The sequence below is a fragment of the Talaromyces atroroseus genome (assembly GCF_001907595.1).
Source record: "Talaromyces atroroseus strain IBT 11181 chromosome Unknown scaffold_0, whole genome shotgun sequence".
Taxonomy (NCBI): domain Eukaryota; kingdom Fungi; phylum Ascomycota; class Eurotiomycetes; order Eurotiales; family Trichocomaceae; genus Talaromyces; species Talaromyces atroroseus.
The window spans coordinates 1,805,216-1,828,098 of NW_017971432.1; the positions used below are offsets into that span (position 1 = coordinate 1,805,216).

At 48.3% G+C, this 22,883-nt stretch overlaps 5 protein-coding genes across 5 annotated transcripts; 2 read left to right on the top strand and 3 right to left on the bottom strand.

The window, feature by feature from the left end:
• Nucleotides 1–1,133: 1,133 nt before the first annotated feature.
• Nucleotides 1,134–4,031, top strand: UA08_00642 (Autophagy-related protein 9; the record flags this gene model as incomplete). The annotated part of the gene is made up of 4 exons (XM_020260471.1): nucleotides 1,134–1,846; nucleotides 1,901–2,394; nucleotides 2,446–3,065; nucleotides 3,102–4,031. 4 exons carry the CDS (start codon nucleotides 1,134–1,136, stop codon nucleotides 4,029–4,031), a joined length of 2,757 nt encoding a protein of 918 aa, XP_020123827.1.
• A 1,037-nt stretch (nucleotides 4,032–5,068) lies between these two features.
• On the top strand, nucleotides 5,069–10,814 carry UA08_00643 (hypothetical protein; the record flags this gene model as incomplete). Its single annotated transcript, XM_020260472.1, has 9 exons — nucleotides 5,069–6,117; nucleotides 6,172–7,821; nucleotides 8,370–8,497; nucleotides 8,623–8,715; nucleotides 8,781–8,899; nucleotides 9,056–9,224; nucleotides 9,302–9,402; nucleotides 9,475–9,631; nucleotides 9,691–10,814. The coding sequence occupies 9 exons, from the start codon at nucleotides 5,069–5,071 to the stop codon at nucleotides 10,812–10,814; spliced, it is 4,590 nt and encodes a 1,529-aa protein (XP_020123826.1).
• Nucleotides 10,815–10,998: 184 nt separating this feature from the next.
• On the bottom strand, nucleotides 10,999–12,266 carry UA08_00644 (hypothetical protein; the record flags this gene model as incomplete). Its single annotated transcript, XM_020260473.1, has 3 exons — nucleotides 10,999–11,873; nucleotides 11,929–12,050; nucleotides 12,157–12,266. 3 exons carry the CDS (start codon nucleotides 12,264–12,266, stop codon nucleotides 10,999–11,001), a joined length of 1,107 nt encoding a protein of 368 aa, XP_020123825.1.
• Nucleotides 12,267–13,305: 1,039 nt separating this feature from the next.
• Nucleotides 13,306–15,058, bottom strand: UA08_00645 (hypothetical protein; the record flags this gene model as incomplete). The annotated part of the gene is made up of 4 exons (XM_020260474.1): nucleotides 13,306–13,488; nucleotides 13,555–14,046; nucleotides 14,112–14,622; nucleotides 14,730–15,058. 4 exons carry the CDS (start codon nucleotides 15,056–15,058, stop codon nucleotides 13,306–13,308), a joined length of 1,515 nt encoding a protein of 504 aa, XP_020123824.1.
• A 608-nt stretch (nucleotides 15,059–15,666) lies between these two features.
• UA08_00646 (1,3-beta-glucan synthase component FKS1) lies at nucleotides 15,667–21,505 on the bottom strand (the record flags this gene model as incomplete). The annotated part of the gene is made up of 3 exons (XM_020260475.1): nucleotides 15,667–15,988; nucleotides 16,043–21,307; nucleotides 21,375–21,505. The coding sequence occupies 3 exons, from the start codon at nucleotides 21,503–21,505 to the stop codon at nucleotides 15,667–15,669; spliced, it is 5,718 nt and encodes a 1,905-aa protein (XP_020123823.1).
• Nucleotides 21,506–22,883: the final 1,378 nt, after the last annotated feature.

Below are 22,883 nucleotides of genomic sequence, written 5' to 3' on the forward strand. Positions count from 1 at the left end.
CTCGGCCCAACCAATGAGGAATAAGAAATGACTTGGGATACACAGCTTGATGGGCTATGGAAGCATACCTGTTTGCGCGGGGAGGGGAGGGGGTGTGGCTTCCGGCCTCGCGTGTTGAGGATGGGCGAAAAGCGATGCCCTTCGCACGGGAAGGGGCCAAAGGATACGAGGAAGCGCGGTTGCAGCGACCGGTGTATTCTCAGGAGGTCAATTGAGAGGCGTGTGGACAAGTGGTTGGGAGGCGACGCGGTGCGGTGGTGGTGGTGTAAATGACTGACCGTCTCGAGAGAGCGAGAGAGTCTACGGAAGGAGACGCTTTGTGGAGTCTTCTTGGCAGTTTGTTGGGTTTGCAGCCATTCCCATCTAAGCCGAGCTTGACTACGGAGCATTGCTTAACTTTTTAGATGAGTTAGTTAACTAGTTAGGGAGCAATCCATCCGTCTTATTAATAATAATATGGCCGATTCTTTTGCATAGTGACAGCGGCGAGACCAGTTCGCGAACTGTCCCATCCACTTATTCGTCGATAAGCAATGCTGGCAGCTCCTTGAACGGCCACGGCAGGCCGACGGAGTTGTCAAGTTGTTGCGGCGATTGATAGCCCTTGCTCATAGTTTCGTTGCTAACTACGCAGTTGGTTAACTAACTAACTAACTATTCCTGGGTTATAACGGATTAATAATCCCCTAGCCAACGAACCGGCGAAGCATCACGATTCATGCATGCCAGAAAAGCTCGCAGGGGCGGTGTGTGGTTTGTGGCTTGCCATCAACGCCGCCTTCCCAGGTTTCTTTAGTTGTTTTGATAGTACGTAGTGGCATGTTATATCGAGTCTATCTATCGAACTAAGACTGACTGGCTGGCCTGGGCGAGTGAGCGAGGGACGGCGGGATCACGTGCTGATACGTGCCAAGCCTGCGTCATGAGTCTCGCGCAGATAAGCCGTTCCTGCCTGGGATGTCTGTGTATCACAGGGTCACAAACACCGCAAAAGCCTATATGCCATCGTCACCTGCTCGGCTTGTCGTGCTTATGGGTCCGTCTCCGTGAAAGAAAGTTCCCTGTGCCGAAACCACAGCTATGCTCAGTGCTCAAGTCATGAAGTGAAGGGAACTTGAACCACAACCGCAACCATGATGAGCTCAAATATCTTGTCGCGGATACTGCCTCCCGCCGGCTCTCCCTCTATCTACGAAGCTATCAGAAATGACGACGAGGCGTCTGCAAACTCCGACGTTGAAGAGCGTGCCGCGATGGCTTTGGACGAGGAGAACCTGGAGAGATCGCTTCACAATTTCGACCCTGATGACGCTGCCGACAGCCAGGTTACTACACAGAGTACCGCGTTCTTAGGCCAAAGACGGCCCGGAAAGCTATCGGATAACCATCGAAATAGGACCAGATCAACACGACCTCGATGGCTGCAGCAATTATCTCCCCGCGTAGCCGAAGCCGATGAAGGCGACCATGACGACGTGCCGGCCTCTTTGCTGATAGAAGGCCACGATGTTGACGATATGCCCAGACCGCCTGCTCCTCCATCTTACGGTGTTGATGACCGCCATGATGCGTACCCAGACTTCAGCCCATCATCTCGCAGACCGAGGGACCGCTGGGAAACACCGCAAGGCCGTAGGAAGCCTCATCGGCTTCTACCAGCTTCGATTGTTCATAAAACAGAGCGGCTGGGTGGATTTTCTGGTCTAGCGTCTGCCAGTCCCAAAGATAAGGCCATGTGGAGGTGGGCGAATGTCGAGAATCTCGACAATTTTTTAAAAGACGTATACATCTATTACCTGGGAAATGGGATCTGGTGTATATTGATGAGCCGAGCACTCAACTTATTGTATGGACTAACATCTACCCCATGAATTCTTGAGATAGTTACTAACCATTTTAGAACTCTCGGTTTTGTGGTGGGCTTCACGGCTTTTCTATCAAGCTGCGTCAACTACAACTTGGTCCGCAACAGCAAGTCTTTACAGGAAATTCTTGTACCGAAATGCATGACCAAGGTTTCAACGTCTACCACACTCCTCTTGTGGCTCTTCACCTTTTTCTGGATCGGTAAACTCGTCCAGTACGTACTTGATATTCGAAGACTCCGACACATGCATGATTTTTATCACTATTTGCTAGATATCTCCGACCCAGAGATACAGACTATATCGTGGCAACAAGTTGTGAGCCGATTGATGACTCTAAGAGATGCCAATCCATCCACAGCGGCTGCTATTTCTGCCAAACATCGCAGGTTCATGGGCAGCCAGTCGAAGCAGCGAATGGATGCCCATGACATCGCCAACCGACTGATGCGGAAGGAAAACTACCTCATAGCTCTGTTTAACAAGGATATACTTGACCTCACTTTGCCTGTTCCCTTTCTCCGAAATCGTCAGTTGTTCTCTCGCACGTTAGAATGGAATTTGAACTTGTGTATTCTAGACTACGTCTTTAATGAGCAGGGCCAGGTACGACCTCTCTTTCTAAGAGATACCCACCGACGAGCTTTGAGCGAGGGTCTACGAAGGCGTTTTGTTTTTGCCGGCATAATGAATATCTTCGTCGCCCCGTTTATCGTTGTTTACTTTATGATGCATTACTTCTTTCGGTACTTCAATGAGTACCAAAAAAACCCATCGCAAATTGGCTCACGCCAGTATACACCTCTTGCGGAATGGAAGTTTCGCGAATTTAACGAACTTTGGCATCTTTTTCAGCGTCGTATTAACATGTCATATCCCTTTGCCAATCGCTACGTCGACCAATTTCCCAAAGACAAGACAGTGCAACTCTCACGTTTTGTGGCTTTTATCGCAGGGGCTCTCGCCTCAGTTCTAGCGTTGGCTTCACTTTTAGACCCAGAGCTGTTCCTGGGATTTGAAGTTACTCCGGATCGCACAGTACTTTTCTATCTTGGATTGTTTGGTAGCGTCTGGGCCCTTGCTCGTGGATTGGTACCGGAAGAGACCGATGTCTTTGACCCTGAATTCGCGCTCCTGGAAGTGACTAATTTTACCCACTATCGACCAGATCATTGGACTGGGCGTTTGCACAGCGATCAGGTAAGACAAGAGTTCGCGATGCTCTACCAAATGAAGATTATGATTTTCCTGGAGGAGATCCTGAGCATGATTTTCACCCCATTTGTGCTGTGGTTCAGCCTTCCTAAATGCAGTGACCGTCTGATTGATTTTTTCCGCGAATTCACTGTCCACGTAGATGGGTTGGGCTACGTGTGTTCTTTTGCCGTCTTTGATTTTAAGAAGGATACCCGGTCTAATCCTCAAGGCCGCACGTCTAACCAGAGTGGGCCTGCGGGAGACTTGCGAGATGACTATTTCTCAACCAAGGATGGAAAAATGCTTGCTTCGTATTACGGCTTTCTGGATAGTTACGGTCCAAATCCGCGAGCCGGTGCCGCTCCTGGACCCCGACGAAGATTTCACCCTCCTCCCGCTTTCCCTGCTCTTGGGATTGCTCATCCGGCCGATGCAACTCCCCGTGCGGACCGTTGGGATCAAATGGCGGGACGACAGTCCCCTCTGTTAGGACCCCAGGCGCACCACGCCACGATGCGCGGGTCTCGGTTTGGCGGTGGGCCGGCGGCTCTCAATTCGCCGGTTCACTCGATGCTCCTGGACCCGCACCATCAGCCCTCCGCTTCAGGACTACGATCGACACATAGAACGGCGGCCCAATCTCGTTTCCGGGCGGCTCGGCCTGTTAGTGATGGAATGGACGAGGTAAAAGAGCTCTCTGATGGCGACACCTCAAGCAGGACTCCTGTGGCTCAGCAGTCGAGTCGAGTAGGCGACGATTCTACCGGGGCAGTGGCTACCAGTGATAATAATTTGGAGGGCTCGTGGCGCGTCAATCTAGCAGGAGATGCAGATGACAGCGATGGGATAGAAGAGGGCGAAGAGGTGGAAGCAATCGTCAATGGTCCTGGCGGTGTACTCGGTCTAATCCAGCAATTCCAAAAGGCCAACAACGAAGGCAGAGCCAGAGGTGGCACAGTTGGCATATGAGCATATTCTATATACTATATGCTCTGTAGAGAGATATGCGCCAATGGCACTTGGTTTTCTAGCTTGGGATGAATAATCAACGTCGTCCGTAGTGGAGACATACCATCGGAAGTAACCGCACACTCGACGCCACAGTGCTGTCTAGGAAAATACTAGGAATGTAACAACGTCGCAAAGAAATTTTTAGGCTTATTAAATTGAGAATCATACGATTATCCAAGGCTGGCCTCTTGGTCCTTTCAAAATGCTCGGCTGCTGCCCGGAGAACCAGAAAGCCAGACGGCGCTGCTATTGGCTGGCTGAGCGGAAACGCGGGGGCGGCAATAGCAGCGATCTAGATCTCTGGTTAGGCTTAAGAGTTAGAGCTCTCTCGTATTTATAGTACGAAGCGGGCCACCTATCAACTACTAGTACCACCGTTACCGCAATTAGCTGACTGTAACTGTTAGTTAACTAGTTACTCCGTAATTATTGCTACTAGTTTGCGAGTGAGAACTTGGCAATGTGCATTGGCATTCGGGCCGAAGGAACAAAGGTCGGGACGACGGAGTATATACTCTCATTCGCAATAGGTACTATAGCTACTGCATTGAGAAGCCGCAGAAGAACAATGACTCCGAGGCACCTGGAGGCGATATCGTAGCAGAAGGGGGCTGTTTTCCCTATCATTGTCGCAACCGAGGGTGTGATTATGCGCCGTGGCGTTGGGACAAGCAGCCTCAGGCCCTCAGGACGCAATTTAGGCATCCCCACCCGAGGTTTAAGCCACTAGCCCACTTTCGGGCCCAGTCTATGTGCTCTGCGCCTTCCCCATCCCTTCTGCTCTCTGCTTCTTCCTTTGCTGGCTGCTCTGCTCTGCTCCAGTGACTCGAATGCATCCCCGGCGTGCTGCATTCTCATGAGGGTCACCCTCCTCGATCCTTCGTTCCGATTGCATTATACTTCAGCTACAGCGGATGGCTGGATCACGCTGTAGATCTTTGACTACCTTCGTTTTTGGTTATATTATATAAGAAAAAGGATCCCCGCCCGACGCAATGCCGCGCAGTCGCAGATATCGCTCCTTTGTCGTTTTTAGCATCATTTTTGGCCTTGCTTTCGTCCATTTCCTGAGGTCGCGCGAATGGTCCGACGACTGGCCCGGGACAAAGGATCTTCAAGCCCCCCCAACAGCTATCAACCACGATTCCCCCGTATCTCCTCCTGAGCCAGCAACGGAGATAAAGTTCAAGTCAGGCCCTGCAGGCGAGAGACCATCTGCTCCAGAAGAACTGCCTTTGAAGAATAAAGAACTACCCAAGGATCGAGAGACTGGAAAACAGAAAGAACTCGTCGACGATGAAACCTGGAGCACAGAGACCACCTATTCCCCGACTGATTATTCAGACGCACTCGATCCGCCGTCAGTGGAGGAATCAAGTCTGAAAATTTTCGGTGACAAACCTCAGAGCGAAGTTACGGAACAGTCGGGTACCAAGAAACAGTCGGACCGGGTTGGGACATCGAATCAGCTTCCAACAAACACAATCAAGCAGCATTGGGAGAAGCTTCCCGAACACTTCCCTGTTAATGAATATGATCTCATTAAGCTCCCCACCGGCCGGCCTACATCGCTGCCCAAGCTTCAGTCCACGTTTAAAGACGAGTCTAATACAGAAAAGCTTCTACGCACACAGAGACTCGCGGCTATCAGAGAAGAATTCGAACATGCATGGGATGGCTATACAGAATATGCACTAGGACACGATGAGATACGGCCTGTCACCGGGCAATACCGAGATCCCTTTGCGGGCTGGGGCGCCACACTCGTTGATGCGCTAGACACCCTGTGGATCATGGACTTGAAAGATGAATTCGCCGCCGCCGTAGAAGAGGTGAGGAAGATTGATTTCACCACTTCCATTCGGCGGGATATCCCTCTCTTTGAAACGGTGATTCGCTACTTAGGCGGTCTCCTTGGTGCGTACGACATTTCTGGTCAGAAATACTCGGTTCTGTTGGACAAGGCAGTGGAACTGGCTGAAATATTGATGGGTGCATTTGACACGCCGAATAGAATGCCAGTCACATACTACAATTGGGCTCCGTGAGTTGTTACTATATCCCATTACACTGTTCCTATCTCTAATACACTCATTAGTGCCGCCGTGGCTCAGCCTCATCGTGCTGGTACTCGTGTCGTTTTGGCTGAATTGGGATCCTTGTCTATGGAGTTCACCCGCTTGGCTCAGTTGACTATGGAGCATAAATATTATGACGCAATAGCTCGCATTACGGACGAACTTGAGAAGATGCAGAACAACACTAGACTTCCTGGAATGTGGCCGCTTGTGGTGGATGCTTCTGGGTGCGCTCCGCTTAGCAGCTCTTCCCTTGAGCATCCGACTCGCACCGAAAAGTCTGGTGTTGTAATAAACAAATCTAGCGGGCTAGGAATAGCGAAATCCTCGCCTACAATGGTGCTGGAAAAGCATCTCCCTATCCCCAAGGACATGGAGAAACGAGATCCTGGGCTAGAATCTGATGCGGAGCCTGCAGATTATGAAACTGGAACGAAAGCAACCACTCCATTGACATCTATCCCAGCCTCAAAGCAGGACTGTACAAAGCAAGGGCTAGCATCTCCCCCTAGAACTGCCTTTGACAGATTTGGTTTGGGTGGACAGTCTGATTCAACTTACGAGTATTTGCCGAAAGAACATATGCTTCTCGGAGGTCTTAGTGATCAATATCGCAGCCTTTACGAGATATCTATGGAACCGGTGCGCGATAATCTCATCTACCGGCCCATGCTTCCGGATGAAGAAAGGGATATACGATTTGTCGCAACTGTGCAAGTTTCCGACAACTTGAAAGACGGAACCGGAGAAAAGAACACCAAGTACACCTATGAAGGCACTCATCTGACCTGTTTTGCCGGCGGCATGTTTGCTGTGGGGGCTAAATTATTTGGCCTTGAGGGTGATATGAATATTGCAGCTAAACTTACTGACGGTTGTGTTTGGGCGTATGAATCCACCAATACCGGCATCATGCCAGAGGGATTTGAAATCCTCCCTTGCGACGACCCTTTGGCATGTCCGTGGAACGCAACTAGGTACATGGACACAATGGATCCCCATGAGAAGTCTCGCATTATCCAAGCAGAGAAGTCGTATGAACGCCAGTTGCTACGCGCAAAGGAGGCCTATTATGGGATATCTCATGAAACGCAGCCTTCCCAGGAAAAGAAACCTAATATTGTCTCCCCGGTTCGGAATTCTGTAGTCGAAGAAAGCGATACTATCGCTAAACGTGATATCAACCCTCGTGGCTTGGATGATTATGATGAACATGCACATCTTTCTACTTCAAATTCCAAGGTGGTCCAGGAAGAAGCATCGAAATTGCTTCCAGATGTCGACGATCCGAACTTTGTAGCTCCTCCCAAGCCTACGGTTCTCTCTCATGAGGATTATGTTGCTGCCCGGTTGCAGGAAGAGCGTATTCCTCTCGGCTATACCAAAATCCAGTCTCGAAAGTATATTCTCCGACCCGAAGCCATCGAGTCCGTTTTCATCATGTACCGACTTACGGGCGATAACATTTGGAGAGAAAAGGGATGGAAAATGTTCGAAGCGATTGCACGGCATTGCCGGACAGAACTTGCAGACTCTGCTATTTCAGACGTCACTAGCAAAGCACCCGAGCTCCTCGATGAGATGGAGTCTTTCTGGTTAGCGGAGACTTTGAAATACTTCTATCTATTGTTCAGCGATCCCAGCGTTGTTAGTCTCGACGAATATGTTCTGTAAGTATTACCTCCACTTTCTGTAGGCCGGTCTACTATTCGTTTTTGCTAACGCGATGATGTGTAGCAATACTGAGGCACATCCGTTCAAACGGCCAGTGTCATAATTGATTATAACCCTCTTCTCTGCGTTGTTCTTCGGTGACAACCGCTGTACCACAGATTGCGATTCGGATTATTTCATACGTTCTTAGTTTTCATGTACAGCATAGCTCATGGCCTTTCTTTTTGAATTTCTTTGTTTTCTCTAGGGGCAGGCCTACTTAAACCCTAAGAACACTGTAGATTCAATCAAAGATACTACGTACGTATGGCAGAGGATTAAAATCAAAGCTCTCGTATCTTCTCGCTTCTCAGAAGATCCATCAGTACCTATTCTTCATTTTCGAAAATGTACTCCATCTTATCGAGACAAATGGCAATTTAGCATGACGTACGTGTTTGTGTCTGACAAGGCGGGCGGTGAAGGCGGCATGGCATGCCTTGCATTCAGGGCGTCCGCTACTCGAGGTACGCACGTTAGTTACCCCTCTGCAACAAACCCCCAGAATTGGCCCAGCAGGCACGCGACGGGATGAGTGTGCAATCAAGTGGAGCGGATTTGTTGTTGTTATGCAGGACATGGACCTGGAAGAAGTCTCCTACGACCTGGAGGATGAGAAGCAATTCTGGGCAGGTTAGCATCAAGCCGAACGCAAGAAGATTAACCCACGCCCAGTCTTCAAACACTCACTCACTCATTCATTTACTTGCTACTCCTCTGAGTCTGGCCAGCTAATTATTCTCGTTATCTCAATATAGAACTGGAAGAAATAGTGTCGAAGCAATGCGACTCGCATGCCCTCATTGACAATGCCCTTCGCACGTATCTTGATTTCGGCGCCAAGTTTAAGGGTACGCATTCACACCAAGTTGACAAGCGTTGGAGGGACACATTGGCTGATACCTTGTTTGAACAGGCGAATTTCTCGTCAGCGAATATGATATATCCTGTTGCTCATACAAGCTCTTCTCGTCAAGCCTCTTCGCTCAGCACGCAGACTACATTCGAAGACAGATAATATATAGTTTACTCCAGGTACATTTTATCTATTCCGATAATCCTGTACCATCTAAGTATTCATGAGTTAAGCTAATTGGGGCCCCCACGTGTATGGGAAATAATTCTGAATAGGAAGATGATCTAAATATTCTACATTTCATTGTGTCATTTCTGCTCTTTGATGGATTGCAGAATGACGGCACTTTTCAGCTCATGAATGAGGAAGGTTGTTTTCCAAAGCTTCTGGAACTCATTCGCTCCCCGGGTATCAATCTCGACAACGGTGCTGGTCTGCATCGTCTATTGATGGATCTTCTTTATGAGATGTCTAGAATACAGAAAATAAAGATAGAGGATCTATGTGAGTCATGAACCTCGAGTTTCCTCGTTAAGCGTCTATATTTCTCCTATGGCTCATTCACGAACTCTCATGTCTAGTTTGCGTTGACGATGACTTTGTCAAATATCTTTTCGAAATCATTGAGGGTGTTTCTGATGACGCTCATGACCCCTATCACTATCCCGTGATTCGCGTTTTGGTTTGTGCTCCTCTGTCAGAAATCTATGATCTACATACTGAACAGTGAAAACTTATAACCTTTCTTATACAGCTAGTATTGAACGAGCAGTTTATGGTTTCAGCACACGACCCTGCTTCAGGGCTATCATCTAGCCCTCTCACAAATAAAGTGATGAAGGTTCTTTCCGTACATGGCAATATCTATAAAACGTTTGGTGAAAACATCATCCTATTACTCAATCGAGAAGGTCTGCATCTTGATCCTGTGATGTACAATGTTGTTCTAATGGTCGTTCTTTTTCTTTAGGCGAAACATCATTGCAATTACTTACGCTCAAGTTACTCTATCTCATCTTTACGACTCCGTCTACCTATGAGTACTTCTATACAAATGATCTACGAGTCCTCGTTGATATATTGATCCGAAACCTTTTGGACCTTCCAGGAGAAGCCATAGCTCTAAGGCACACGTATCTAAGGGTTCTATATCCCCTTCTGGCCCATACTCAGCTGAAAAATCCCCCTCATTACAAATGTGACGAAATAAGGAAAACACTGAGTATCCTGGTTCATAGCCAGATCGAAGGCTCTGACTCTGTTTGTGAAAGAATCATGCATTTTGCAGAGGCTGACGAAACAACCAAAAGGCTTGTCTCTCGGTGTAGCCAAGTGGAATGGCTACGGGATGCTGGGCCACAACTACACGGCACCGCAGAATTACAGCTCTCGGAAGAAGTTATGGCCATTTCTATCTCATCTGGCATGCCTCCCGCAACCCTCTCTGAGTCACCAATTTCACAGGATTCAGATGCAACAACTTCGCCCACCAGGCCTGAATCAGAACCGCCTAGTGCTTTCTCTAGTGGGGACGAAAAGTCCACGGAGACTCTTGGGGTGCACTTAGGGTCAGCTACTTCATCCAAGCTCAGCATGCTAGAAGTAGCAAGACAGAGTGAGATACCGGGCATTGTGACCCCAAGCCTTAAAAATAAAGCATCACAGCAGCCCATTGTGTCTGTTGGCAAGGTGAGACCAAGGCCACAGCCCCCCAACCCGAGACGCACATACCCCAAACCCCATGGCAAAGGAGATCATGACGATGGACGCGGGAGACCCGCGGACCGGACCGAGACCGCGCCGATATCGACAGACAGCCCCGGCCCAGTTGGAACGATATTACAAGCGCCGGAAACATCTATCTCCAGGTCTACATCGAGACCAAGACCAGCTGTGCCGCCGCCTCGAAGGTCTCAGCATCCATCATCAACTACCAAATCTAGCACCAAGCCCGAACCTCCAAAAACGCGTCGATGGCGACATGGTCCGAAGCCATCTACGGAGCCACCTTTGGACGAGGGGGTGGACGAGACCGCTTCTTCTCCTTCCCCTCAGAGGAGCTCAGGTGATTCTTACACCATAAACGATACTTAGAATCCTCCTACAGTTTCAGTCTTATTATCATGTAATTAATCAGTTGCATCTCGTAAGATGGACAATGAATCTACTGAATCTTACCCATGGCATTGAAAGACAAAATCCTCAGAAAATGTTATTAACTGACAAACGATTCTGGCTGGCAGCTTCCACTACTAATGCTACTAAAACTAGATAATGTCTACACACCATTACCCTTCAATGGATTCAAAATTTCTGAAATTGCGTCCTTCGTGTCTGAAAAGTCGAACAGCCCCCAGTTCTTCTCGGTGCCAAAAGTCCATGCATTATCCTGTTTCCACTTCTCATTAAAAGCGCTGAAGAAAACGACGCCTCCGTCGGGGAAACTCTGCTTCAAGCTCTTCAACGCAACAATTTGATTGTGTCTTGAAGGCACAGCCGCACCATTCGCTTCACCTGCAGATGGCCAGCCTGTTTCTGTGATAATGACCCCCTTGTTTCCATCCTTCATAGCCTGGGAAACCTGACGCGCCTGTTCGAGGACATACGGTCCTGCGTTTTCGGCAGTTTGATTGGAATCAAAAAACGCATGGCAATTCGCCGCGCAGTAGTCGGAGGCATCACACAGCTCAGGGTGGGCAATAATCTGATTGAACGTATCCACCGTAACCACAGGGCCCTGATATCCTGCTTGACGAAGTCTGTTACGCGCAGAGTTCACTGCGCCAATCACCTCTGCAGGCGAGCTTTGTCCTCTGTTAACAAGCTCGTTCCCCACCGAAACGGTGTGGAAAGTCGACCAGTCGCCGTCTGCAGCGTCAATAATCTTCTGGAGATCATTGTTCATATTTTGGATATCGAAAACACCCGCAAAGACTTGCATATTGTTTCCCCGCGCAGCTTTGCTGATGGTTTGCGCCTGGTTGCAGTCGACACCGTAGAATCGCACAAACGCAAATTGCCGGAGTTGTGCCATGTCGCTGTCTACTTGGTCTTGGGTTTTGCAGGTGCCGTCGTCGTTGTATGCTGTGTACGAGATGCCATATTTGCCGTGTCCAAAAAGGCTGTTGGATATACCTGAGATGAGATCTGGGGCTAGAGGATCAGAATTTGTTGAACGGTGGCTAATATCTATTGCTGGGGGCGCTACATAACGGTCTGGCTGCATCCTTTTCGAGGCCCGTGAAGGCGATGAAGACGATGGCGATGACAATGATGGCAGCGGTTGCAATAGGGATGTCGTTGATATTAAGGAGAACGAGGTTGCTGCTGCTGTTACTGACAGTATGGACGATGGAGTTGTTTCTCGTTCATTCTGCCACGCCAAGTTCCGACGTTAATATTACTCTTACTAGATCTTTGCACAAGGGTCAAGTACTGACAGAAACAGCGATTACCGACGTCGTTGAAGGGCTTGCGTCTAACGTATGCCCGAATTCGTCGACATGGATGGTTAAGGTAGTGGTCGTTGGAGGCTCCTTCGAGCATCGTTGTTCTTGACGAATGTTCATTTCATGTCTAGTGAGCTGGCCACCTCTCTTATTATGATCTATAGCTAATTGTCAATTTCAGGCTCAGTCACATCTTTCGTTTGTTTCTTTCTTACTATGTATATGGCTCTCTGCAGGATGTAGAAACGCCAGGGCAGCAATGCCCAAGACGCAATATTTCCTCATGTCTGGCCCTTGAATCCTCCAAATCTCAGGGTTCTCGCATCAACTAGTCCAGTTTATTTGAACAGCTAGGAGTAATAATCAGAAAGATATCTTTCTAATTTCCGACTTTAGGGCTCAGGTCGTGCATGGGACAAGAGCACAGATTCGGTTATTATAACGAAGCAATCCAAGACAAAGGTTCAAAGACCGGCAATCCGAAGCTAGGTACATAACTACCCAGCTGGGGGGGGGGAAGTAATAACTCCTCCTGTCCCAAAGAGAGATATTTGCCCCAAAAAGGAAATTCGTAAACAAGGATCCGTCAGATTCTTCGCCAGTTACATTGACTAATTTCAATACCTGGTAGTTACATATATGTTGGTCTTAAGTTATGGGGTGGTGATTGTCAAGAATGTAACTAGTTCACTATTAGGGCTACCTGCGTAATGAACATGCTAGGGCCTGGGCAGCTAGGTAATGTAACGAATGTTTTTAGGAATGCTCGTCTTCATACCCTAGTTTGCCAACAGGAAGGTACGAGGTCAATCAACTGTGTCTAGTTAGTGTACCTAATGTATACGCTCTGATGGATTGTATGTTTATATGCAGAGAGAATGTATTCATTTCGTCCTTCAACCACCAAGATTAAAATATGTATGTACTCTATAAATAACATGATTCGTCAGGAAAGAAAAGCCCGTCAGGATGCTGGTTCAACACAAAGGCTACCTACCAGAGCGTGATAATCGGTTACAAGCAACCGCATGCTTAGCTGCGTATAATAGAAATTAAAACAAATATATATGTATACAATCCCGCAGAGAAAAAGAAAGAGGAGTCGTAGGAGAGAAAAGCATAAGGAAACTAGTATCTTATCTTTTCTTGCTTAGCACTTTTGTGATCGCATGCCGAATGATAGTGCCTGCCTTTTCAACTTCGCGCTTTGTGAGGCCTATTGTCAGGCACACCTTGAGAGATGGAAGCACTTGCTGTTTGGGCGTGACTGCGTCAGGCAAAGTCTTCAAGCGGGTTATAAGCACACCGTTTGCCAATGTCTACCCGGGAAGAAAGAAAGTCAGCAATGGCGCCATTTGAAATTTTGAGTACAATCTAGGACTCACCTCATCGACTATGTCTTGCAACAAAAACTGTTGATCTTCGATAGATAACTTTCGTGACGAAACAACATTGGGCTTGATGGCTAGAATCATTATGGGGTTTTCTGGTACACTCGTGCAGTACATCCAGTCACTGCGTGGATCAAGCTGTGCCCACATCGTCTTAATATTAGATCTGAGCTGTGTAAAAAGGTCCGGGTTGGTCTGCATCAAATTGATCGTCTCACTTGCGGTGGTCGACAACAAGGCAGGGAGAGCAGCAGAGAATGTGTACGCAGATGCTGATATACGCTGGTGATGTACAATTTCTTCGGATCCTGCACAGAAACCACCTCCAGCAATGATTGGACCGGCAAGGGAGCCAACTATCATATCAATTTCAGTCGCGTCAACATTTTGGTGTTCTGTGACACCTCGCCCGTTCCGACCGAGAACACCAAAAGACCAGGTCTCGTCCAAGATCAGACGGAACTTGTACTTGAACTTCAATTCAACCTATAATGAAACAATCATGAGCAATCTATAAATCAGACCCATCTCAGGATATGCCCTGTACTCACAATTTTGGGAAGGTCAACAACATCGCCAATGGACTCAAAGAGACCTTCAGTAATGATGAAGCGTCGAGTTAACGGCTTGCGTGCTTGCTCCCGAGTCACCTTCTCCAATACACGCTGAAGATCCTCCATATCATTATGTTCATACCACCGTACTGTGCTTCGAGAAATCTGAATTCCCTTGCGAATAGCGAAGCTCACACCCTTGTCGGCCACGATGATATCTCCGCGCTTCGAAAAGGCCGGTATGACGCTTGAAATCGTAGAAAACGCCTGGGAATAGATAATACACGCCGCGGTGCCCAGAAACGCGGCGACATCTGCTTCAGTTTTCATATGCACATCCTGAGTACCGTAAAAGCCGGGGGGACCACAAGGTCCAACACCATAAGTCCGAAGCGTCTGGATAGCCTTTTCTTTCAGCGATTCATTTGATGTAAAGTTGAAAAAGTTATAAGACGCCAAATTCACGACGGTTCGTCCATTCGACAACTTGACTTTAGGCCCGGTCGGTCTAATTCATCGCACGCAATTTCCGTTAGCAATCATTCTGCACGAATGTCTAGTGCATACTGGATCTGTGAACGGGGGCGGAAATAAAAAGGGCGAGAAGAAACATACCCTACGATAACGGTCCGTTTCTCAACCTCAATTTCTTCCAAAGCCGTGGGACTACCAACGAGCGGCTCCGGAGTCCATTCATCAACCAAATCATCGATCTCCTCTTCCGAAAGTTTGACGATCCCCGGCTTTGTGGAGTATTTGGGGGCAAGAAGATAGCGAACAGCAAAGAGAAATAGGAACAATTCCACAGCGGAGCGAATTGGATCATTCTGGTAGCTGGACTTAACGTAGCGGAGGAAGATTGCCGAACCAGGAACGCGGTGAAATAGCGCGGACAATTCTTGGAGGAAGTCCGTCAGGACCTTTTGTGCTTCATGAAGATCCATTTTCACATCTCCTTGCTTGGGCGCAATTGGGAGAGGTGGAAGAAGGAAAATCTGATCGTTCGTAGTTTCGCTGCGGAAAGAACTCGGGGAAGGGGCAACGCTTCGGATGGCAGGCAGCAAGGCATTGGGTGTCACGTGACTTGTAGACTTCGATGTGATTATGATTTCAACCCGTGTAAATCAGGCAAAAGTAGCTACATTTCTACTGATGACGGTGTGTATGAATAGAACCAAAGAACTGCATTTGTTGATACAAAAAGACTATCAGGGGATAGTGTGTTTGAAAATTGTAAGTTGACAAAGACAGCGTAATCGCATGAAAACGAAAGACACAGGCCAAAGTTCCACACTACGTGTTTGGAAAGTGATGAGATAAAACGAAAAAGGCCAATCAAACTCCATCAACGTTTACAGTAAAACCAGAACAGGAGATATAATAACTCGTTACTAGCAATAAGAATAACGATACCTGCGACGGGCGCAGATAATGAGAACCGAGGCAAAAGATTAGATGCAGGAACTGGGACATCGTCCTGAATCATCAGCCACGTGGTACAGCTTGAGATATGGCGACGCAGTCGATAAATGAAACAAACTCAGCGTACAGTCTAGAACATAAACATCATCTTTGCACCAGCAGTGCTTGAGCTGCTGCTTCCACTTCCTGAGTATGCGACGAAGCCAGCAGGTAGCCCACTACCGGTGTAATATGTGTGAGTATCGTTATGTTTTTCGCCAGCATCGAGAGGTTGCATGAGCGAGTCTGGAATTGATGGCAGGTCGATGTTGAGTTTACGAACAACCAAAGGCGCAGCGATGAGTACAATAAAGATAACAAGCATGACGAAATAGAGAATGGCAAAGCGGATGACACGGCGTCGTCGAAGCTTCGATTGTTTCAAAGAATAAATAGGGGGTCGAATTTGCCGACTGCCAAGTTTGTTAGACAAGTAAGAAGTTATTCATTAGGAGGAATTCACTCACCTAGGACGTAGCCAGAACAGAATGACAGAGTGGAATTTGTCAATATACGGTACCGCAAGTGCAGGAAGCATGGCAAAAAGCAGGAGATGGCCGATGACAAAGTCTGCAGCAAAATAACCGAGCTCCGTAATCTTACATAGGAATTCACGACCGGGTTGGGACAGAGAGTGCCAACCCATGTTGTACCATTTCCCAGTCCACCAAGCGATATTGGATTGATCGTTCTTGAACTCCCTGGTCAATGCTGTGGCGATGATGAGCTTGTAGACAAATCGCTGGATGGCAGCCATGGCAATCATGCCCGAGATGCAACGAGGCCAATCCCAGCCCTCCAAGAAGAACATGACTTCGAAGAAGGCGAGCAGCATGATCACAGCAATAGCGTGGGCAATAGCGGCGAGAACAGCTCCAAACTTCTTGCAGCACATGCTGAAAAGAGGACCCATACAGCACGCCATACCAAACATTGCACCGGCAACACCGGCATTGACAGCGATCGGAGCAAACGCGACAATAGCAATACGCAGGAGCGAATTGGTCGCTTTCGGGTTATCTTGAGTGACACCGGTTCGAGCATTAATATAGAGATAGGGAATGCCGGTGGCAGCTACCAGGACGAGGGGCCCAAGGATCTCGCTGAAGAAGATGTTAGTGATCCGAGCACGAGGGACATCACCTGAGAGCTTCTCAGACGGAACACCGAGAACTTTGCGCTTGTAGCCAGTAATTCTTGTGCGAGAAAGGCGACAGAAGGCGATCCATGAGGAGTTGTGCGATCTCGAGTTTCCACGGGATAGCCATCGAAGATAATCACGGTAGTCGATGAAGAAGTCATTCCATGAAAATTGGTGTGGGTTGAACAGGAAAGGCGAGACACATAGAGCAGTCAAGGAAACCCAGAACCAGATCAAAGAAGCGGCCCACATGGTGGATGTAGCGAAAAGCAACATCAACAAATTCCGGGCGCCGAGGTAAATAGAGGGGCCGGCGAAACGTGAATAAAGAACTCCAAATGGTATACGAGCGGTTGCAAAACCACGACCGGTACCGATGTACCTGGCACCTCCGTATGAGACATCCTGTTGAACAGCGTTGGCGTAAATCTGGCACACGAAGACTTCAAACATAAAGGAGAGAGATCCGAATTGTTTGGCGAGACGGGTAGCTGCACGCCAAACACCGCGCTCCGTCAACTCTTGAACAACAAGAGGCACGAAGGAAATGAAGAACACGATGAAAATAGACAAAACACAGCGATTGACCCAGTTGGTGATAGGCACGAGGTCGACACAACCAGTGGGCATCAACGGATCGGTGATGGGGACATTGGGGTTGTAATGGCAGATAATCGATTCATGTCGCAGGGCGCCAAGATTGATGCAAACAATCATGAACATGTTGACAGATAACATGACAAACATATTGTTGACATGGAAACCACCGTGGGCGTAATAGAAAGACAAGAAACGATCAAGGGGGAGTTGAGTGCCAAGGTAATAATATTCACGAGACAAAAACTGTTCGCCCATACCAGTGCCAATCTTGGTTGTGAAGTTAAGAATAGAACCGAATCCCTGATCACGACCTTTACCACATTGAAAGTATTCGCAGTGTTTGATCCTGCCACCACGTAACATGGCGTTCATACCAGCATAGATATCCTCGTTCAGATGTAAACCTTTCTGGGCTTTGGAAACACCACCACGAGTGGTCATGAAAATGCCGTTGAGGAAATCAGGATGACCATAGTGGAGTTTACCGCCAATTTCAGCGAGTGTCCGGGCGAAGAGAGTTCCGAATGTTTGCTCCTTTCCAGCAGCAACATCACCAAGGATACCAATATTTTCCGAGAAAATGTATTCACGAGCGCCAAGAATGGCAACAGGGTCAGTTGCTGTCGAAGGAATACCAGGAGTGTATGGAGAGACGTTTTCAGTCGTCAATTCCTCGAATTCAGCAAGAACACTGCGAATTTTCAAACATTCCTCTAGATAGTTATCCTGGTTGGCATCGATCAATTGAATATACTCGCCACGGTAGAAGATGATTGCATGGTTTTGGTTATCGGACTTTCCATCACCAAGAATAGGGTTGCCAGAAAGCTGAATGCGGAACTTTGGTTTGCGGAATCCATTCTCTAACAGTTCAGAATGTCCATCAATAAGCGCAGAGTAGAGTCTTGGTTCCTCTCCTTCATTAACAGGCTCCTCCTCATCTAGATAAGCGATCTGAAGGTCGGGATAGGCACGAAGAAGGAACTCGGTGTTTTCACGTTCTTCCTTGTTGAACTTGGCATAGCGTTGCATGGAGACACAGATCTTGAACTTTCGACGTGCCATGCGTTCCAATTCTCGTTCCAATTTATCGGAGTTTCCACCAAACATCTGAACAACTTCCGGGTTCTCGACACGATACAAAAGCTTAATGGCACGGCTGTAGTTCATGAAGCCAGAAATTGTACGGTAGAGGGTTTGACAGCGGAGAGAGGCCCAGATACGAGTGCGGAGAGTATACTCGGGAGCAGCAGATTTAAAACCAATACAGTAGAAGGGAAGATCGTCAATTTTGCTTCGGGCGGCGTCCTTTTCCGACTTTTCATACTCGCCGTTGAACTGAGATGTCTCATCAGCAAGAATTTTGGTGTCCTTGACAAAGCAATCCCACTCATGAGGGTGTAGCTGCTTCAAGTATTCCAGGAGCGTAACACGGGAGTAAGGCTCATCCTCTCGAATGATTTCACGCAAAGAGAGGAGGATCTTCTCGCTGTAATGAGGGATCATGACTGTAAAGGTTGGCATGTTGTCCACCGGTAACGGCTCCGGAATAGGCGTCGAAAGGGATTGTGCGAAAAATGAGATACGGCGTTCTGCTTCACTCTGGGAGGGAAAAAACTCGGTACGGAACGAATGATCTTCTTGAGAGACGAAGAATGTCGGGGCGCGCAAAGTTCGCTTACCCTCCTGTTCAGAAGGCACCTGGTGGTAGAGAAGTTTCTGCACATGGTCGATGGCCAGAAGATGTTCACGATACATTGATATCACAACAGCATTCCAAACTTGTGAGATCAGGACCTTCGGCTTGTACTTGATTTCCATGTCGGTTGTAGCGAGAACCTTGGAGTAAATACGCTTGGGCAACCGCGAGAAAATGTTACGCCAAGGACTCCAGACAGAAACACCCAGATAGAAAGACCGTGCCACAGAGAAAACTGTGTTCAGAATGATGTACCACAGATAGCTATCCAAAAAGAACAGGGTAACGTCGGTAAAGCACATCAGTCCAAGAAGAATTTGGGGCTGGTAGTGGCACAATGTGTCGCCGATGATAGCGTCACCCAGACAATGGTCGACCTTCATTGGTTTGAGAATGCGGATGGGATCTTTGAGAGACAGAGTGAGGAAGAAGTAAGATTCCACCAATTTGGCGGCGAAAACGCAAACCCACATGCCGTAGGACATCCACATGCCATTACCGCTGAGGGACGGGAAGCTAGCTGTGAAGGTCTGGCTTGCAACGTATGTACGAGTGTTCTTCTTCATATAGCTTCCAAACAGGCCACCTAGTGGCATGACAGCAAAGAAGAAAAAGGTGGCCAGAGCAATGAAGAATTGAACTATACCGAGGACTTTGGCGGCAATGTCTGTGCCCTCCTTAGACACCCCGAAGACGTACACACTAGGCGCAATATTGATAACAAAAACCAGGAGAAGAAACATCAGGCGTCTAGTCAAGTGTTCGGCACCAGCCCACTTACGTGGGACATAGGCCCACTCGAAGAGAGTCGCTAGAATGTTAATGAACGAAACAACCGTACCAGCGAGCGCAACGGCGGACCAGGAATAAGCAGCAGGCGGTTGATTATTTAATTGTTGCTGGTAGTCCTTTGTGTAGATAACCTTGGCATTGTATGCGGTGAAAAACCAGAAGGCTCCCAGGTGGATAACCCAAATTCGGTTGAAGTTGGTGATCAAATGGAACCAAGAACGGGTCTCGCGATAAGTCTTGAAGAAGACCTTTTTCCAATTAACATCCTTCAATTTCTCCCATCGCTCTTCAGTGGGGATGTCGACGAGGCGAGTCTTGTCTTCAAGGATGATGCGCTCGATTCCTTGGGGATACCAGAACAGTTGATTCACGTCATCGTAGCCGATAATTTGGGCGTGATCACGCTCTCGGCGAACGTATTTCCCGTCGTAAATCTCGTAGCCTTGATCACGAAGGTAACTGTATAGGGGTGTGATGACATTGTTCAGGTAGGTGCCTTCCTCAACAGGTTCTACACGGTTCTGACAGGCTTGAGAGTTCAAGTAATCATCTGCACATTTGAAAATGAAGCAAAGACACTCCGGTGTGAAGCGCACTTGGTTGGCTTCACCCCAGCAAAGAAGATAGAGGGCAATTTGACGACAGCGCTCGTGTTGAGACATACGGTTCATTCGTGTTTTCCAGCGATATTCTGCTGCCTCCAAGCTGTTGTCACCTTCCATTGCTTCCAATGTCTCCTGCTCGTTTTCAGGGTTTTCACTGGCCGCCTTTTTCGCAGCTTTACGAGCTTTGCGAGTTCTACGGTTCGCCTTTCCCAACTGCATGTTGGCAAATCCGACGGCGTCATCCAGATCCAGATGGGCCGCGAAGTACCAACGACGGTAGTTGGCATTGTCACCGCCGATGTAGTCGGCATGAAGCGAAAGCAGAGCCTGGTTGGGTGTCATACGCGAAGCACGAGAGTCGAGAAGAGTCATGAGATGGTCGTACATGTTCCGCATACTGTCCCTTTGGAAACCAAACTTGTTGACTAAATCGATGAAGATATCCTCGATTTCTTCCTTAGACAGTGGGATCTGGGCGTCGGAAGTCCAAGCGGGGTACGGCTCGCGCGATCGTTGGCCAGCGGGCAGAGCGTTTGTATAATCCATTCCGTAAACTGGAGTTGAAGCACCGGATGAACGATTGCCTCCGTATGAAACTTGCGAGGATGGTGGTCGATATCCATAGCCATTACCACCCATTTGGCTTTCATTATAACTATTGTAACGCTCATCACCACGGCCATAGTAGTCCATGTCAGCCGCTCGGGCGGTTTCGGATCTCATGGTAAAGTCACTGAAACTCTCCGAGTCCTCTTCGGAGCCTCCGCGACCACGAGGCTCGCCAGCGTGGGCGTATTCTTCGGCTCCTCCATGACCTTGATCGTAGTACTGGTCATTGTAGTAGTTGTCGTGGCCACCTTCATAATAGCCACCGGCTTGATCCCCGTAGTAACCACTGTATAGAATTGGCACCAGTCAACGATACTGCACCGCTTGTCAAAAGCGAGATCCAATCGACGTACCTCTGGTCATAATAGCCCTCGCCGTAGTTGGAGTACTCGTTTTGATCATAGTATCCATGTTGTTGTTCATCTTGATAATAGGCATCACCGTGGCCTTGATGGTCGTAACCCTCGTCGTAATGGCCAGACATGATGGCTAGCTATCTATAATGCAAGAAAGGGGTAATAGAAAGCCCTAGTTGATTGTCAATTGGAAGAGGTTCACGGGCAGAGCCAGCGGACGACTCACTTTATAATGTGCCCATGAACACTGTTGGGCGGTCACTCTTGAAATATACAGACAGGCAAGTCGGCACGATGAATCTTCGTTTGTCAGCGATCGAACAAGAGAATCTGATTGTGGCGACGATAGAAGTAGTAGTAAGTTTATTGAGATGATTTTGAGCGAATGGAAGGAAGTATTTTTTTTTTTGTGTTTTATTTGTTCAACACGTCGCGGTGCAGTTGATAGGCGGCAGGCAGTCGAACAAAGTAGGAACCTACCGAGCCCCAGTGGCCCTGCCTTTCTTCAGCCGGACGCAGAAGAGAAGGAAGGAAAACGATTGGCAAGCCGTCGATGCAGCACAAGCAAGAGATGGATACACAATAAAACAGAATCAAAAAGAAGGATTAACGAAAAGAGTGTGAAGGGAGTGTGAGGGAGTTTGTTGCAGGGAAAGGAGGAGGAAAAAAAAAAAGGCTCTGCGTGGTTGGCGAGAAAATCGACGCACGCAGAAGGGGAAGGGGAGAGAGGGCGAGAGTGGAGGCTGCGGCGCAGGGAAATTGCTGGTGCTGGCGGGTTCTGCGCGTTCTGGGCTGTCTGGGAAGGCAGTCGTGGCTATTTTGGGCACATCGCGAAAAAACAACGTACCAGCGATACACCATACAGACAGCGGTATGTGTGGTGGGGCCCCTGGTTCTCTATTACTGGTCGAGCGTCTTCCACTGGCGGGGCCGACTGGCAAGTGGGGAACGGAACAGGGGTAGGCCCGTCCAGGCAGCCAATGGCAGCGGCCTGAGTGTCCCGGTCCTTGAAATTATGTTGTTTACAATGTCACGTACGGTATCGGTATTTACTTGTTTACTATTACTCTTCACGGTCAGCAAGCCCCTGAGACACGCCCCGCCGTGCAACTGCGGTGGCGATAATCTTGTGGTGTTACTGTTGACATTGCATATAGAGAGAGAGAGAGAGTAAACGTCTACAACAATTGCATTCTCTTGATGAAAGTTATCTATATAAAATAAATAAATGATCACGCTGGCCTCGCAACGCTCCCTCGGCGGAATGAAGGGGGCAGACCGTCGTTATGCGGCAGTCCGTGGAATGAGCGCTCGCCATGCACCAATCAGACCGCCGCGGTGGATCGGATGGATCGTCACAAACTCCGGGAATCTGTGCTTGTCCTTGAAACTTGAAAACTCAAGCAGGGAAAGAGTTAGCTACTACGTGGCTAGTACGGAGTAGATTCGACTGTGATTGTGCGTGCAGGAAAAGTCAGGAAGATTGGCTCCATCAGATCAAGAAAA